The sequence below is a fragment of the Chelmon rostratus genome, chromosome 13, assembly GCF_017976325.1.
Source record: "Chelmon rostratus isolate fCheRos1 chromosome 13, fCheRos1.pri, whole genome shotgun sequence".
Lineage (NCBI taxonomy): Eukaryota > Metazoa > Chordata > Actinopteri > Chaetodontiformes > Chaetodontidae > Chelmon > Chelmon rostratus.
The window spans coordinates 16,705,186-16,722,827 of record NC_055670.1 but is presented as its reverse complement, the minus strand read 5'-3'; the positions used below and the strand labels follow the sequence as shown (position 1 = coordinate 16,722,827).

Genomic DNA, 17,642 nt, shown 5'->3' with positions numbered 1-17,642 from the left:
TTGTCAGCGACCTCAGTAAATGACAGTAACGTGAACATGGAGTCATATTGAAACCTTCTCGTGTAACTTATTTGAGCCATCTCTGCGCTCTGCTCGTGCCGTTCGGGATGATGATGGCGTCCCAGTGCACGGAGCAAGCCGTGCAGGAGTTCCTGATGGAGAGAGGAGGGAGGGTCCAACAGATGGAGCTGATCGATCATTTCCTATCAATTCTGGGGGGTAATGACCAGTCGAATGAAGGGGTGGATCGCGAGGCGCTGAAAAGCGTCGTGGACAACGTGGGTTTCGTGAAAGTGGAAGACGGCGTGAAATTTGTGTATTTAAATACAGAAGGCAGCGCGGAGTCGGTGATGCGTGCGGACACAGACGGCCACGAGCACGCGGAGTGCAACGGTAATATCCAGGAGACGCTGGACGACAACAACTATGTGAACGGCAACCCCGACACCGGAGACCAAACAGGTGAGAGATGCGCACTCCGTGTTGGTCTTGGTTTATTATTTGTTTGAATATTTTACATTCACATATGCATATTTCCCTTTTTAAACTAACCTATTATGTATGTATATATTATATATGTGTTTTTCGGTAACGTTTAATTATTTACTCATTTTCTTAGATTGTATTGGCTCACAGTGGCCCTCTGGGTAGAAGGCCAACACCTACACTGGCTTAAGACTGAAGTAGTCAAATGAAGTAGTCAGTCCAATGATCAATACCTTTGATTTTGACCTCTTTCTTGCCAAAAACCATGAAAAGTTTACAACAATCCAGGATGATTATAACATGAATAGGATAACAAGGCTAACCTAGTGCATACCTGTGGGGACTGCAAGAGGAAGGTTGCATTGGAATCAGCTCGACAGCTTCATTATACAGTGTCCAGAGCTGGACGACAATGACAGAAAACATGTCCAATGTTTCCACAGGAGGATCCGGCTCATTGGTTACTAGCCTGGACAATGACAAACGGTCAAATGCCAACGAGCAACCTGCAGCCCCCTCCCAGATTAATAAAACCAACACAGTGACTCCTTCCTCTGGTGGAGGAGGGGAGGTGAAGCTGAGGGAGAGGAGGAGGCGAGAGTCGGCCCCGTTGATTGGGGTGCCCGATCTGGACCAGGCTCACCCTGCGGGGTCCCACAGCCAGCAGGTGAGAGGGGCGCGCAGGGTGTCCAAAGGGTCCCAGCGGGCCATGCTGATCAGCTGCCTCTCTGAAGACAGCGCCTTGGAAGGCCTGGACCCTGTGGGAGATATCAACACACCCAAGGGGAGTCGCAGGAACTTCATAGAGCTGATGATGAGTAGCTCTCCTCAGGTAGGATGCAGTGTTTCTCTGGCATGAAAAAGTTATTTTAAGTCGTCATTTATTTGTATGGCAGCTTTGCAAAACAAAGCAGTTAAAACAAGTGAGCAACAATCTAAGCATGTGATGTGAGAAAGTATCCTCACAGAAATGAGCTTCGCCCTGTAAAAACCACTGATTCAGATATAAAAGAAAAATGCTGCTGCACTGCTTTTGATTGTTTCAAACTCCGACTCGAGTCATACCTTTGGCCACGCCTAAACCAGGGATGTCACAGCAGGTGCTTCATCTTTGGGTGTGCTCCAAACCACGAATGCCACACAGTTGAAGCATGGCCAAGGGTGCAGCCTTCGACGGCTGACTGAAAACGCAATTTGGGATGTCACCAGAAATGCAATATTCATGAGGTGTGAGTCCACACCATCTGTCTTATGTAACTGAGAGATCTGACAGTGATGTAATCTAGCTTCCCTTAACTATTGTGCAAGCTGGCCCCTAATGACGATGACCTCCTTTTGTGATCATCAGAAGACAGCAACCTACAAAACAGATTTTTTTTCTCAAAAGCATCTTAATTCACTTTACTTTAATGCGACAACCAGTGGTGCTCAGTACTCTGGTATCCAGCCTATGTTTGTTTAGCCAGTTTTCCACAAATGATAGTTAAGCATGCATGTGGTTCTTTAAATGTGGAGCATTTTAAGTGGTGTGTAACTGTTATTTACAGTGTTGTTGGTGTCCTTTGAAGAACCACTTTAGCAGGGTATTGGCTAAAAACTCACCATTGAGCATTCCACAGTGGGAAAAAGCTAAAAAACTACTGTGGTAGTGGTGTGACACAAAAAAAACAAACAAACATGTAACATGTGCACCTCTTTCATTCTCATGTTCTGCCCTTTGCAGGTTCGGAGGTCTCTGATCAACCGTGGTTCACGCCTCCGGGACTCGGTGAGGAGCGATGGAGACTCCACATCGCTCCTGTCCTCGGCCACTGATGAGGACTGCGCCTCAGTGACCCTGGACCCACTGGAACATGAGTGGATGCTGTGCGCCTCAGATGGCCTGTGGGAAAGCCTGCAGCCCCTGCTCGCTGTGGAGCCTTGCCTAGTGGCCAAGAGGGACTTTGTGACCGGCTTTACCTGCCTCCACTGGGCGGCTAAGCAGGGCAAAGCCGAGCTGCTCTCCCAGCTGCTGGCCTTCGCCAAGGAGAACGCCGTACCTGTGAATGTAAACGTGAGATCAAGCGCTGGATACACGCCGCTGCACCTGGCAGCCATGCACGGACACACACAGGTGGGTTGTGTGGTGTCAGGTGTTCCACCTGCTCAGTGAAGCAGCAGATAATTGTTTACGCTCTGTCTGCTCCAGCTAGAATCATTAAAGGTCCTCTTCAGAACAGACCGAGGGATCTAGAACAATAATGAGCTGACTTTTTAACATTTTTTTTGCACAAAGTGAGTTGAAAAAGTCAGGTGTGTCATTATTCCTAGTCATAACTTTGCTTATAGAAAACCTTTTCTTTGAGAGAGGACTTTCACTTGCTTTTGATTTAATCCAAAACAGTCCATTGGAAGTGTGTTTCTAAAAAGGACAGCAACAGTCAGACCTGAAAATTCTCACTAACTGCCAAGAAATTGCTCCTCAAATGAGATGTTTTATGACGCATGTTGTATCTACTGTATGCTTTGGTTCCATAAAAGGATGGAAACATCTAAGTGAAGCATTTTTAATCATTTATTAATTAATGACCACATGACAAGGTCGCTTTCGATACAGCGTGGTTGTCACTGACGTTCAGCATAGGTAGACATAAACATCGCATTAAGTTTTAAGTGCAGGTGCATTTGTTTGTCAGGATGGTTCTTGTAGTCCTTGTCTACACAGAAACCTTTCCCAGTAATAGGCCTATAGGTGGGGATTCCAGTCAAGTCTGATTTAATTATGTAGCACAGAATCACAAATTACAATTTGCCTAAAGGGGCTTTGCAATCTGTACAGTGTACAACACCCTCTGTCTCTAGACCCTCGATTCAGATAAGGAAAAACTTCCCTTAAAAAAAGCCTTTAACTGGGGAAAAAAGGGAGACAACTCAGGAAGAGCAACAGATGAGGGATCCCTCTCCCAGGACGGTCAGACATGCAATAGATGTCTTAACTCACAGCATAAATCTACAGGACAAAGTTCAGGCTGTGCTCCGGTCATAGGAAGCCAATAGATGTGACCAAAGATCAAACCCTTTACTGACAAAGTGAAAACTGATGCTTTTTGAAGTGAGTTTAAGCTAAAGAGATATCGCAGGGCGTCGCAAACACAAATAATGTTCCAGGCAGGGAAATCAGTTGAATTTTTATACAAAAATAGTTTTGGACTGGCGTGGTCCTCATAGATCAACAGAACAACATGTGAATGAGTCAAAATGAGCCAAAAAAGCTAATCTTCATCTATTGTGCCTGGCTAGATAGTAAAAGGCACCCTAAAAAAGAATATGATGTTAGTTCATCCACAAAATATAATAAATATGCCCAAAGTGGCACAGTATCACACATTGTAGATGGCCACAATCTATACCGAATAAGGAAAAAGAGGTGACAGGTATTAAGATTTCAGTGTTTAATGTGCTGCAGGTGGTTCGTGTGCTGCTGTCGGACTGGGAGGCGGACCCTGAGGCTCGAGACTACAGCGGGAGGCGAGCCATCCAGTACCTGGCCCCACCGCTGGCCGCTGACCTGCAGGAGGAGGGGGTGGTCATCTCACCGGGAGCTGAGTCAGACAACGAAAACGCAAATGGCAGCAGCGGTGGAGGACGCGGCTGGCGCTTTCCCAGAGTCCTCCCGGGCAACCTGAACCCGCTGCGTCTCCTGAACCCGCCCGCTGAGGCAGCAGAGGAGGGCGTCTCCACTGGGAGGACCAAGGGGGGGATGCAGAGGAAGTCGTCCCTGAGCCGCCTGAACGCCCGGCTGCATCGAGGACGCCACCGGGCCCAGATCATCCACAGCGCCTCCTTCAGGGACCCGGGGGAGGTGGGAAGAGGAGAGGAGCTCCCCAGCAGCCCTCTCCGGACGCGACCACTCTCCAACCTGTTTGGATGAAGCTACACAACTCTGAACCAGCAATAGAGAGATATAAACCAGTTCGATCTACAAAATACAGTTTACTCACCTTCATAAGCTGACAGGTCAGACATTTTTATGACCAAATTCAGAGTACACACCCTAATATATAGAGTCAAGCTGAAGTTTTATTATCACAGGATCTTAGATGAATAAAAATCTAACTTATTTTCGTTCCTATTGCAGTTATTATGCTTATGTTAAACACTGAGGGCAGGCCACAGTTCATGTAGCATTTTATTTGCCAAGTCGTTGAGTTAAAACTTTTTTCCATAAAGCTTTTAGGCTCTGTTTTAGAGCAGATTACATTACATTTTTAGTTGCTGACACTAGAACAGATGCAAAAGCAACAGGCAGGATTGTATCAGATTTTCACTTTGGTTTTGGTGAGGGATTTGACAATAACACACAGTTATCCAAAAGCTTGTGTTTGTTTGCAGAGTGAAGTAATATATTCAGAGAACTAATTTTCTATATTTCAACCTCCTTTGATTGGATGGTGCTGACTTGTTTTCTAGTAAATTAGAGTAATGTGAATGAACCTTCTTTTTAAATTTTAAGTAGCAGATTTTAGTGTTCAAACTGTTGTAACCACAGAATTCTTGTTATGTTTGTACAGTTTTCATGTTTGCACTTGTCACTTTGAGGAAAGTTTGTGATTATAGGAGGAAACTGCTCCAACTAAAACCAAGCCAGTTATTGGTCCCGGGTCACACGTACAAGTTGATATTGTACATGCGATATAAGAGAGTGATAAAACCTTTAGCTGTATAATGCACTGTATCAAATGAGACCATTTTTTCCAATACCTTTCTCATCTGTTGATGCAGTATTTCCAGGCTGCTGTGGCTTTAGTTCGAGACTGATCGGTTACACAGTAGGGCTGTTTCACCGGGTGGAAGCACAGGGAGAAATAACGTTGCTTATGTGAGTTTTTCTACTGACTCTAATGTACCTCAAATCCTCTGAGTCTGGTTCACTCAGTGTTACATTGCGTCTTTGTGTCATGCAGAACTGGCTCAGGTCCAAATCTGACTTAGTCGACAGTTTTAGTTATTCCGGTTGAGGTCTTTCCATAGATTAACAGTGTAGCACTGATTCATTCTGCAGTATATGCAATCAAACAAACAGATTCATATCCACCTTATCACACTGCGCCACATTTTATTCTTAATAAATTGCCTATATTGGCCTCTTGTATTGATCTATTGTTGCATGTACACAATCATTTCTTCTTGAATCATGTCTTCATCATGTGGATAGTGAAGAGGCTAGACCAGAATATGCTGTATGTTTACCCAAGGACAAGCACATTGACTTTTTGACTGTTTTCCCAAATATGTGAACCTTATTATTAACTGATTATTGGATCAATGACGCATCGTAGACTTCATGAATGTTCCCTTTGTACTTTGTAGCATTTGTACTCAAATCCTTCATGTAATTGTAATGCTGGACTCTTTTGATGTAGAAATGTATTGTACAAACCTACTTTGATGTCACTTTTTCACATGCATGGGTGGGGGGTGGTGTAAATGCTGTGCACTGTTCATATTATGCCTGTGAGTCTTTGTTCACTGTGAAGTTCTGATGTGAATACACTGTTTCTGAGCCACTGTCATCTTTTCTCTTCATGTCTCATCCTTCAATATGAAATAAAGCAATAATGTTTAGCATAAGTCAGTGCTCACTTATACACACGATGGTCAGAGCGAGTCATATATTCATGAATACTACACTCAGATTCAACCAGAATGAAGCTCCAAATAAAGCAGGATATTTTGTTTGCTCGTCCTGCTGACAGCAAGTGATTGTCCCTGTCCGCTGGTGCTGAATAATTGATGATCTGATGACCCCCCTCTGCCAGCTTTGGTCCAGCATTTACAGTATATCCGCAGCTTCCTGTCCACAAGCTGCCCATGTAACCCTACACATACGTCCTCATATGTGTGTATGTGTGTGTGTTTCAATTGTTACAAAGACAAAGAAATCCTCACTGGATTAATGAAATTGTGAATGATCTGGACAAGTGTACACTGGTCTAGTTTGGGTCAGAATGTAATTGTAAAACTTTATTTCCAAGTACCATCAGTATAATATACAATATAGGAAGCGACAGAGGGCAAGTTGTTGTTATTTTTTGCTGTTAGGCATGTAGTTGAGCCTGTTATCTCCAGCATGTCACTGACGATGAGAGGCAACATGTTGAAAGTTTGAGTGGGTTAAATTAAATTCATAAGCCACCGTGTGAGAGGGATATGGTAGATTTGCAGTCAATGCACTCAGCGCCTGGCACTGGACAGATAATCACATGGTGTTGTGGCACTGATGTTCTGCCTGTCTGGGTTTGTCCTCCACGTCATGTTTACCAGAACAAATCGGCCACATAAAAGCGGGATTACATGTACACGGTCATTACAATCACAAATGTGTAAATGTAAATTCTCTTGAGTCAAAGTCTGCTCTTTTGATGTTTTCCTGATCTCTGTTTTTGCTCTCATCTACTAGTCAAACAAGATTTAAAGAGGTCACTGAAGGGATGAGCTTTTTCAGGGGCTGTTAGACTCCAGAGTCTTTTGCCTTAGGCAGCCTATCTGGTAGATGACTGCTGATCGGGATGGAGTAGAGACGCTGTCTGACTGCAGCTCCTGACCTACATACAAAGTGAAGAGAGTAATGCCTGTTATGTAAATTCCTCTGCCATCTTTTCAGGGAAACTGTGCGAACTTTTTTGCCTGGGGCCTCCACTGTTGGACTAATCCATGTCCAATCTATCCCCATCTCTCACTCTCTCCCCAAACAGCTACCAAAGCCATGGTGACATCCATACAAAGCAGAACTTGTAACTAATAGTGCCAAATAGCCATCAAGCTTGTAACAAATGTGCACTGTCCCAAATAGCTATCAAGCTAATAACAAATGTGCACTGTCCCAAATAACCATCACGCTATTAACAAATGTGCACTGTCTGCAGTATGCTCGGTTGTCCAGTGACATACAGCCCCTATAAATGATGTTTCGGTGTTTTACAACACTGACTCAAAGCAGATTTAGTGTGACCTTTCTGAAGCTAATTGACAAGAGCTTTTAATTTCAAAGCGAAAACATATTTCACAAGTTTTATTTCAACAAGTGATCTAAATTGAATATAAACATAAAATACAAAATACTTGTTTGCAGATACAGGTATATTTATACTGCAACCAATTGTTACCCCTTGACTACACACGGGTGAGCTCTACTTAACCAATCATGTAGCTCTAAAAACAGTGGTAAAATAAGTATTCAGATCTTTCACTTAAGTAAAAATGGCAATGTTACAGTGTAATAATACTGCAGTGTTACTAGTAAAAGCCTTGCATCCAAAAGCTTAAGAAAAAGAAGCATCAAAATGTACTTAAGGTACCAAAAGTAAAAGTACATGTCATGCATAATGGCTAATTGAAAACATTTATATTACATTACTGGAATTTAATTAGTAATGCATTCATGTGTACCCACCAATTTAGTGTTGCAGCTAAAGCTATTTAAGCTAATTTAACCTTTATTGCTGGGTAGCTTAACCTATAATAATATACCCTAATTTATCTATTAATTCGCTAATATTCTGTATGATTAATCTAAATCTGCAAAGCAAAAAGTAACAAGTGCGATCAAATAAATGCTGTAGAGTAAAAAGTACAATATTTGCTTCCAAAATGTTGTAGAGTAGAAGAGAAAAGTAGGATAAAATGGAAAATCTCAAGCAAATTTCAATATCTAGTAATTATACTTAAGAGCAGTTTTTAAATAAAGACACTTTGTCACCTTCCACCACTGTTAAAAACCAAGTGGATGCACCAAACAGTAATGCCATGACTTCTCGCCATATTTGTATACACATGGTGTCACTGTTCTGAAATAACGCCACCACATTGCAGCTACACGTTGTTTCTTTTTAAGGTCAAAGTTCACTGCATGCGGAAGTGGCATGCAGTTAGGCTTTTTTCCCCTTTGATTTTCTCTTCATGCAGTGCGGTTGTCGATTTCTTCTCTTTTTCTTCCAGGGGGCTAACTGATGTTAGGTAGGTGACTGTGACATCTACTGTGGTAACTTAGCATAACGTTATCTAAAATCACTCGGACCTTGTTTAATAGCTCAGCGATAGTTACAGATCACTTCAGGCTAACTAGCCTGTTAGCTGACTAGAAATAACAATAACGCTAGCTGTTGTTATTAGCCAGGGCAGTTCGCGCGTATTAGCTAAAGTTTTGTCCAACATCGTTTATTAATTGCTAGCATAAGATAACTTAATAATTTGTTTCATTCAACTGCCTTCGAGTTCGTCTCCCTTCAGGGTCTAACGCTAGCTAAACTACCGCTAAGCTAGTAACATAGGCTACAGTTAACAGCATTTACAGGTTAGCATACAACCATTTCGTAACGTTTAGTCTCAATGTGTTAACACAAACAGACAACAAAACGCTTTTCCTTAGCATGAAGTGAGTCGTTAGCTAGTATAGCCAACATTCATAATGTAATGCTAATGTAACTTAAGAGGTAGTAACCTTAATGCTAGTGAGGGTGAGCTGAAGCTAGCCGGTTTGAAGCTTGGACGTTTGATAAACCAAAGCCATAAAAATAAGTACTACAAACAAAGCTGGCGATATATAGTGTATCTTATAGATGATCTTATAATCTGTATAAACAAAAGTAACAACCCCGCAGCTTGGCGATGGACATAAAATGGACATGGAATATAAATGTATAACAGGGGACAATTAACCTGTCTGTCTTTTTTTAATCCATGTTGCATGATACCTGTTTGTTTGCACACAAATAATGCAACCAATTAATCTACTGAGTTTCGGTTGTTTTTGTGTGTAAACCACTGTTTTCGTTATTTTCATGATATGGTATCATATCATGTAAGTATGATACTTAAATTGTCCTCTAATTAGGGGTTATTTCAAGAACAGCTAAAATGTGCTTAATGTCTTCACTGTCTCTCTAACTTCCTGCAGCTTCCCCTCTGGTCTGCCACAATGACCACCATTGTCCATGATACTGCAGAGGCAGTTTGCCTCTCCTCTGAGTACAACCTGTACCTCAAGCCCATTGCCAAAATGACCGTCAGTGTGGCTCTGCCCCAGCTCAAACTGCCAGGCAAGAGCATCTCCAACTGGGAGGTAATGGAGAGGGTAAAGGCGATGGTAGCTCCAGAGCAGTTTTCAGCCCTGCGAATCTCCAAGAGCACCATGGACTTCATCCGCTTTGAGGGCGAGGTGGAAAACAAGACGCTGGTCAAGAACCTGCTGAGCCGTTTGGATGGGAAGAGCATCAAACTTAGTGGATTTACTGATGTGCTGAAGGCAAGGCTGACATTATAGTGAACCACAAAGCCCATGGCGAAACTTTGCTGGTTATGTTGCTGATTGCAGCGTCTGTATTTGGTACTTCTTTGGTCTAGAGTGACTAGATCTTAGAAACACTGCTCAGTATAGTGAAGTATAATTAACACCACAAACTACAGCCTCTAAAGTTAAATTAACACCTCTCGAATATTTCTATCAAAAAATGTATTTAAAGTTTGATTTGTTGCTGAGCTGTTGTATTAGACTGCATTACGTGTAACAAGTTGTGTGTAATAAACTGACAACTGCGTGTATATCATCCCTTCTCTCTTTCTCTATCTGCAGGTTCGTGCAGTAGAGAATAAGGTGGACTTCCCTACACGTCATGATTGGGATTCCTTCTTCCGTGACGCCAAGGACATGAATGAGACTCTGCCGGGCGAGAGGCCTGACACCATCCACCTGGAAGGACTTCCCTGCCGCTGGTTCAGCCAGAAGGACAGCCAGTTCCCAGACCGGCCCTCTGAAGAGGTCCTTGTTGCTGTCTTCCAGACATTTGGCAAGGTGGAACTCATGTTTTTTGTTAGTTTGAAATTAGGTAGTGTCCCACAGGGCTGTAAGACACAACTATTGCATTGTGGCCATCAATGCAAACACAACATAGCGTGCAGGACGTTACTGAAGACCTATTCTTAATTTTTGGGTGTATTTATTTAGCATAGACAAGCCTGGTGGTATTACAGTGTATCTGTGCACATTTTGCTATCACAATGGTTGTTTGGGAACACTGATTCTTTATATAGGTGACATAATGTGATACGCAAAAGTTAAGAAACTTCATTTCAATCAGTCAAATTTAAACAGATGCTTCAACAGCTGTCATTGTTTGCATTACATTTAATTAATACCTTTACATTTGCATCTAATGTATTACATATTTGACTGAGAACACTTAAACACACTCCAGTTAAATATTGCAAGAAATCACCAAAAGTCATGTATTTCATATTGTAACATCATTGATATGAAGAAATTTAGCCAAAAATAACATATTTGATTTTGTCAATGTGCAACCTTTTTGATTGTAGGTGCGAAATGTTGACATTCCCATGCTGGATCCATACCGGGAGGAGATGCTGGACAAGAACTTCAACACATTCAGTTTTGGGGGTCATCTGAACTTTGAGGCTTATGTCCAATACCAGGAGTACTGTGGCTTCACCAAAGCAATGGACACACTGCGCAGCATGAAGCTGATGCTGAAAGGAGATGATGGAAAGGCAGTGGCCTGCAACATCAAGGTACTGCGGGCTCTCATGGTTGTAAAATACTGCGCTATCCATGTTATGGCAAGAACAAGTAAGGGATGATTCCTCCTCTCCTCTCCAATTATTGGGAAGTTTTGAAATATTTTGTCCCAGAAACTAGGCACTTTGGGGTGAGTTGTTGTCCCATTTCATTTGCATCTCAAACTCAAGTTTTGATAACTACTCAAACCACTGCAGAAAAAGAATAAAACTCCCAACTCCCATGGGATCAGTTCCACTCTGTCCTCACCCTTTGCTATATTTCTATCAAGTAAGCTCAAGCTTGTGCGTCTGTATTCCCCTGCAGCAGAGATATTGTAGGTGTGAGCCCAAGGATAGGTGTGTGATTTACACCGTCATATGAAAGTGCTTCTGTCGGCTACACATACACGTCTGGGTATGGTGGTGGCATCTCTTACTGATCCTGACACACATACCAACATACCTTTGCTGAAAACCCAAAGTATATTACATAAGTCCAAAAGTCAGTGTACCACAGGGCATGTCTATCATGTGCATTTTCATATGGCAGCAACAGATACACATACCGATGCAGCACACAGCCGAGCTTTCCTGTACAAGCAAAACCGGCTGAGCTTGTGTTGCAGTTTGTGTGGAGATAATGTTAATATGAGGCAAAAGCAATGTGAAATAACAGTTTCCCCACATTCAAGTTACCACTCTGGTTATTTAATTGACTTCAAATGAGGCTTAACGTTCAGTTTGACTGTCCGTCAATATTAAATACTCCAACATTGCTCCAGCCTGTGGATCCAGAATAGATGCTACTAGCCACATTAACACCAAATTCAACAGGCAAAATAAAATGCAAAGCAACATAAAATAGGAAAAATTACAGGCTCTAAGGTATCTTGAGTTTTGAAAGGAATCCTGTTTTGTTTGGTCCTCAAAGCAGTCCAGAGTAAAATGATTAGGGCACACATAGCTGAAGAGTTTCATAGTTGTTGTGGGGACATTTCCATCAAGTTAATCCACTGGGTCTACACTTCCTCAGATTGTAGGAGTAGGTAAAGACTTTTGAACAGAGAAAAGAGTCTACCTTGATCATAATGTTACCTTCCACATATTTGTGTGACCGGAGTCAGTGTCATAGTGAAGAAATTAGTAGTTACTTTGTGTAATTCTGGTTCTGTGAGTACCTGAGTAGCCCTCTACCTGCATGTTATCGCAGCCACAGTAAAGCACATTATTCTTAATATGGTAAAATTTTTATCATGGTATTGATGATCTTGTTAAGTCCATGTCTTGGCAGACCATGACACAGTGAAGGTGCTGAAAGCCATATACTGTCCACCCCTACTGTGATATGTCGTTTTCTCCCCGCTACTTGCAAATACATGCCCCAACCACCGTCGACCACTAAGAACATATGCCTCTGATTGGTGTGTGAGGCCACCAGTGAATTTCTGCTGTTGTAGCGATGCTGCAGACAGGCAGATTTTAGCAATTAGATTGTGTTGTTCAGAGTCACTCAGCAGCTTTAAGACCTTTTAGTGGAATGAGAATTAAAGCTGTGTCATCATTATTTCCAAGGTAATGAGGGTAGGGAGAGCCAGGTCTCTTAATCCACAGAATAAAGCTTCACTGTGAAAATTAAATCAGGGTAGAAGAAGCAAAGGACAGTATGTATAAAAGAAATGTGGAACAAAAAAATATTGTAAGTGGCTTCTGTTGGTAAATTCCATAAATGCACAAAGAGAAGGCATTTTATAATAAGTAGTTTGAAAATCATGACCCTCATAAGCCGACTTAGTCAGTTTTAACCAAGGCACTGTGGTAAACAAATGGCAAATTATCATTACACTATCACACTATACTCTGGACTATATTGTCAATATTAAGATGTTGTAATAAATGTTTTCTATCATATTTTCTTCACTGAAAGGAATATTCTGCTCAGTCAGAATAGCATAAACCTTCTTAAGCACCCAGATGTTAGAAGGAGAGCTGGAGCAATAAAACATTACAGATGCTAAAACATTGAAACAGTTACTGAAAAAGAGATTCTTAGTTAGTCATGCGTATACCATGAAAGCACTTTTTTATAAGCCTTGCACCTGTGCCTATGTGTTCTCCTCAGGTGGCCTTTGACACCAGCAAGCACCTGAGTGAGTCCGCTCTGAAGAGGAGGAGCCTGGAAAGGCTGAAGTTACAGGAGCTGGAGAGACAGAGAGAGGAGCAGAAACGGCGAGAGAAGGAAGAGGAGGAGCGGCGTAAGGAGGAGGAGAGGTATGATGGATTACAAAAGCAAAATGGAGAGCTGTTTTATGATGAACAAAGACTCCAGAACAATAGTGTAGCTCTATGAATGAGGGCAGTGACCCCCCAGTGCATGGTCTTGTACTACTGCATTCATATTTTGTGGGAAAGAAAAATAAAGTACTCTTCACATTAGCTTTCAGGTTGGAAATAAAAGAAAATTCAGTGATCCTCCCCTTTTGTCTGACCTCTATATACTTATTTCACCTGTCCAGGAAGTTTACTGACCTTCTCATTTACAGTTTATCTACATCTGTATCTTCTTAATAAATCTATGAATAAATGTTTGCAGGGTAGACATGTGCTGTGCTCATACTTTTCAGCTTTTTCGAGAAATTGACGGTACAGTTTAATGATGACCCAGAGGCTCTGAAAAGGACAGTGTTTCGTTTAGGCATTCTCCCAAACCAAGCATTATTTAGCTGTTTTAACCTCAGTGCCAAGAGACCAGAAACATTACGTTTCTCTCATCTAAACAACTTAATGAGAGAAGCAACTATTCATTTTAAGTATAATGTGTTTATGACACTGAAGTTAACAATTTATGTTTGGTTAATTTAATTTTGCACTCACTAAGAAAAGTTCAAATGCATTGCTACACAGCCCTGTTTGATAAGAGTATATGAAGAATGATGATGAACAGCAAAAAGTTACCCAGGAATGACAAATATTCACAGAGCACAATTTGCCTTTTGTTCAGGAAACAGAAGGAGCAGGAAGAGGAGGAGAAGGAGAGGCGGAAGGAAGAGAGACTGCGAAAGCGAGAGCAGAAGTTGCGGGAGAGAGAGGAGAGGAGGAACCTGAAGAGGGTGAGGCGACAGCAGGAAGAGGAGCAGAAGAAGCTGCAGATGAAGATCGCCATGGAGGAGAGGAGGCTGCTGCTGGCCCAGCGCAACCTGGAATCAATCCGGCTCATTGCTGAGCTGCTGGCCAGAGCCAAGGTACGCATGTACACAGAGATGCACAATACACCTCCGAATGGGCATTCACACACACACACACACACACACACACACACACACACACACATCCATCTGGATTAAATAATACACCAATACTGAGGTTTAAAAACTGCAAATTTGAAACTTTGTAATACCCTAAAAAACATTGCGGTTTTCACATTTTTAAACCAAACGTTAACGGTAAGCTTAAAGTTTGAAACTTCACAAGCCTCATAAATCTTCAACACCAAATCGTCCAGAAAGCACAACTTGTTTATTAACAGTGTGTCTGACATCAAAGAGGGCTGCTGATGTTGGGGTTCATCTTTAAAGGAACACTTTGCAAAATGCGCTTTTTTGCCTAGAGATAAGATCGACACTATAATGTATCTTTTATTTGTCCATAAAATATTAAGACAACACTCCAAAGAAGCTACTGCTCCGAGAAGTTGTCTGGTACATAACCAACCCTCAGAAAACAACCTTTTGTGTTGACACTTCAGTTTTTGTACAGATTAAACAAACAAGATCAAACATAGGAACTAGTGAGTTTTATGGGTGCTGAGTGGTGGTTTTGGTACCTTTGTGAGAAAGGAAAAAAAAACAGCTCACCCGATTCTGCCCAAAGAGTATAACCTTTTATTAACTTCATGCTGCTTGATAAAGAGCTTACATGTGCTTTGGATGAACTGTGATGTTGTTTCATAATGTCCTGACTGTCTAAGATGAATTTGAAATTTGTCTTTTTTTGGGATTTTATTGCTTCTCTTATCTTTACCTATTTCCTCTCCTCCTTCTCTCCAGGCCATGAAGCAGCAGCAGCAGGAGAAGGAGAGGGCAGAACGGGAGGAACGGGAAAGGCAGGAGCAGTCTCGACAGAAGGAGGAACTAGCTCGTCTGCAGCAGCTGGAGGCTTGCCGACGCAAGCAGGAGGAGGAGCTCCGGAGGGTGGAGGTGGAAAAGGAGCGAGCACTGGAGCTCCAGCGCCGAGAGAAGGAGCTCAGGGAGAGACTGCTTTGCAACCTGTTGAAGAAGAGCAGCAGTAAAACTGCAAGACCTCCGGGCATGCAGGATCAGGCTGGCCCTGTTACGAGTGAGGAGGCCTCTGATCCTGGCGGCAATGATGTGGTGTTGGGAGTCCTGGGCCGGGCGAATGGAGTCAAAGCAGTGGAGAGCAAAGAGAAGCAGGTGTCCAAATCTAATGTGAGCTCCCAAGTTTTGGGGAAAAACAGAGCAGGAGAAGAGAGGAGGGGAGGGGATGACAGGAAGAAAGACCGGGAGGGAAGAAAGGACGAGGCGGTGAGGCACAGGCACAGCAGGGAGCAAGCGAGGGACCGCTCCCACAGAGAGAGGAGCTCCTATAGCCAGGGGAGGAGGAGGCGCTCCCGCAGCTACAGCAGGAGGAGAAGGAGCTCCAGCAACCGTAGGAGGAGCTCCAGTCGCCACAGGAGGAGCTGCAGTCATCACGGCAGCAGGAGGCACAGCCACAGCCATTGCAGCAGGAGCACGAGCTCCAGCCAGGACAGGAGCCGGAGCAGCAGCGGGAGGAGTCACAGCAGAGGGAGGAGCCGCAGGAATAGCCACCACAGATACAGCAGAGGCAGCTCCAGGAGCAGCAATAAAAGCAGGGACAGGAGGAGTCACAGCCATTGCAGTCGAAGATACAGGAGACACAGCAACAGTCGGGACAGGAGCCACTCCAGACGACGCTAATCTCATCAATGTGATCAGTTTATTGATTGATTTATCCCCCTCACTTGTAACTAGGTTTCACAAGAAGAATAGATTTTACAGAAGTACACTCAAAGTACACTAAAACTGGTTTCCATGATATGAGTAAGCATAATAGGGTATTAAAATGAGTGATTGATTCTATAATCATTGGTATCTATTGTTTTGGAAGTAGAGAAAAGTCACTAGCTGATAAATCAAAAGTTACTATCATATGCCAGATAAGTGTAGATTGACACACCAGTCTAACCCTACTGTAAACCCAAAATTCTGTTAGTGACCTTCATTTTCTGCAAAATGAAGAAAGTCATCTTTGTGCATGAATTACAGTGAGTTGTAGACTGTGTTGAAGCTAAAGAGAGCGTAATGTGTTTGTTATTTTCATGTGGCACCAGCGTGTTCATCCACAAACGTAGCCTGTTTACAGAATAAAAAGTGTCATTCAGTGCAGACATCTAAATCCGCATGAAGTTACAGCTGCTGTAGTCGTGGAACTCCTCCTGACATAAATGGCTGCTTTTTCGTTCCAAATGTGAAATTTCCACAGACTGTTAGAATGCATGCCTGTGTGTCGGCTGCCCTGCAGACGGCATACATGTTTCCTGGAATACTTCTTCAGTGTTGGCTGTGTTGCTGATAAGCAGCTCAGAGAAAAACTGAATTCTTCAATGGATTTGATGCCTGGCTCAGCCAAGCAGCACCATGATGATCACACAGTTTTAGCAGGCAAAGACCGATTCATTTTAGTTTTATTTGAATTTCTTAACGTTTGGAAGTTTGTTTGTGGGGGGATTGCTTGATTTGTCGAGTGTGTGTGAGTTTTGTGAATACTTGGTTGACAGTCGTAATGAAAGCGTTACGACATATTTGACTTGACTGAGCAGGCGGTGCACGAGTGATGGATTTGAGAGTTTTTTTTCAAGTCTAGGACAACATTTTATCATTTCTTCTGAACCAGCTTCTGGGATTTAAGTCAAACCAGCACAATAGCAAGTAAAAATGGGATGCCAGGATGTAAGTCCTGCTTTCGTTCACAGTGTAATGCTGCATGCATTTCTTTAGCCTTACCATTACCCAGAGTCCGAAGTGACACCTTCACAATGCTTGTTTTTATAGTCGAAGTCTCAACATTGTTTAAAAATTAATCTAAATTATTATATTAATTAAATTGAAAAACAGCAAATCCACAAATGTGAAGCCGGAGTTTTAGTTTGTTAGTTTTACATCAAAAATGACAATTATTAAAATAGTGGACAGATAACATTGACCCCTCCTGGTAGCATTGACACCCCAGCAAACCTGTCGCTCCAAAGGAAACGCTTTGTTACTGTTCATTGTATCTTATGCAGCAGCCCGGATAAAAAAAACATTTCGGTCGGTAGATTTTTTTTTTCAGTTTACCAGCCATTGACAGTGAGATGAAAAAGTTAATTTTGAACCCTGATGCAGGCTGTTCTCATAGCTGTATGTCAGCTCCGGAGATGTCAAACATTTCAGATAGTTTTGTTCACACTGCTCCATCAGCCTTTTTGTTCTGTGTACTGTATGCTCATGATCTACTGGAGCATGTCTGGAAACACATGGTTAAAATAAAACATCCAAGCTGAAAACGTTTTGAGGACATTGTTTTCT

At 42.5% G+C, this 17,642-nt stretch overlaps 2 protein-coding genes across 2 annotated transcripts; both read left to right on the top strand.

Moving 5' to 3' along the window:
* Window positions 1-105: 105 nt before the first annotated feature.
* sowahca (sosondowah ankyrin repeat domain family Ca) lies at window positions 106-4,396 on the top strand. The gene is made up of 4 exons (XM_041951460.1): window positions 106-462; window positions 930-1,318; window positions 2,210-2,599; window positions 3,932-4,396. Exons 1-4 carry the CDS (start codon window positions 108-110, stop codon window positions 4,394-4,396), a joined length of 1,599 nt encoding a protein of 532 aa, XP_041807394.1. The 5' UTR covers window positions 106-107.
* A 3,984-nt stretch (window positions 4,397-8,380) lies between these two features.
* On the top strand, window positions 8,381-17,619 carry akap17a (A kinase (PRKA) anchor protein 17A). The gene is made up of 7 exons (XM_041950884.1): window positions 8,381-8,481; window positions 9,422-9,769; window positions 10,097-10,315; window positions 10,840-11,052; window positions 13,160-13,308; window positions 14,039-14,279; window positions 15,084-17,619. The coding sequence occupies exons 2-7, from the start codon at window positions 9,443-9,445 to the stop codon at window positions 15,990-15,992; spliced, it is 2,058 nt and encodes a 685-aa protein (XP_041806818.1). The 5' UTR covers window positions 8,381-8,481; window positions 9,422-9,442; the 3' UTR covers window positions 15,993-17,619.
* Window positions 17,620-17,642: the final 23 nt, after the last annotated feature.

What these genes read in the sequence shown, in the direction of transcription:
- sowahca (XM_041951460.1), top strand. Translation starts at nt 108, where the DNA reads ATGATGATGGCGTCCCAGTGCACGGAGCAAGCCGTGCAGGAGTTCCTG. An exon ending in TGATGAGTAGCTCTCCTCAG is followed by an intron (nt 1,319 to 2,209) that starts GTAGGATGCAGT and finishes TGCCCTTTGCAG; the next exon opens with GTTCGGAGGTCTCTGATCAA. An exon ending in CCATGCACGGACACACACAG is followed by an intron (nt 2,600 to 3,931) that starts GTGGGTTGTGTG and finishes AATGTGCTGCAG; the next exon opens with GTGGTTCGTGTGCTGCTGTC.
- akap17a (XM_041950884.1), top strand. Translation starts at nt 9,443, where the DNA reads ATGACCACCATTGTCCATGATACTGCAGAGGCAGTTTGCCTCTCCTCT. An exon ending in TCTTCCAGACATTTGGCAAG is followed by an intron (nt 10,316 to 10,839) that starts GTGGAACTCATG and finishes TTTTGATTGTAG; the next exon opens with GTGCGAAATGTTGACATTCC. An exon ending in CAGTGGCCTGCAACATCAAG is followed by an intron (nt 11,053 to 13,159) that starts GTACTGCGGGCT and finishes TGTTCTCCTCAG; the next exon opens with GTGGCCTTTGACACCAGCAA.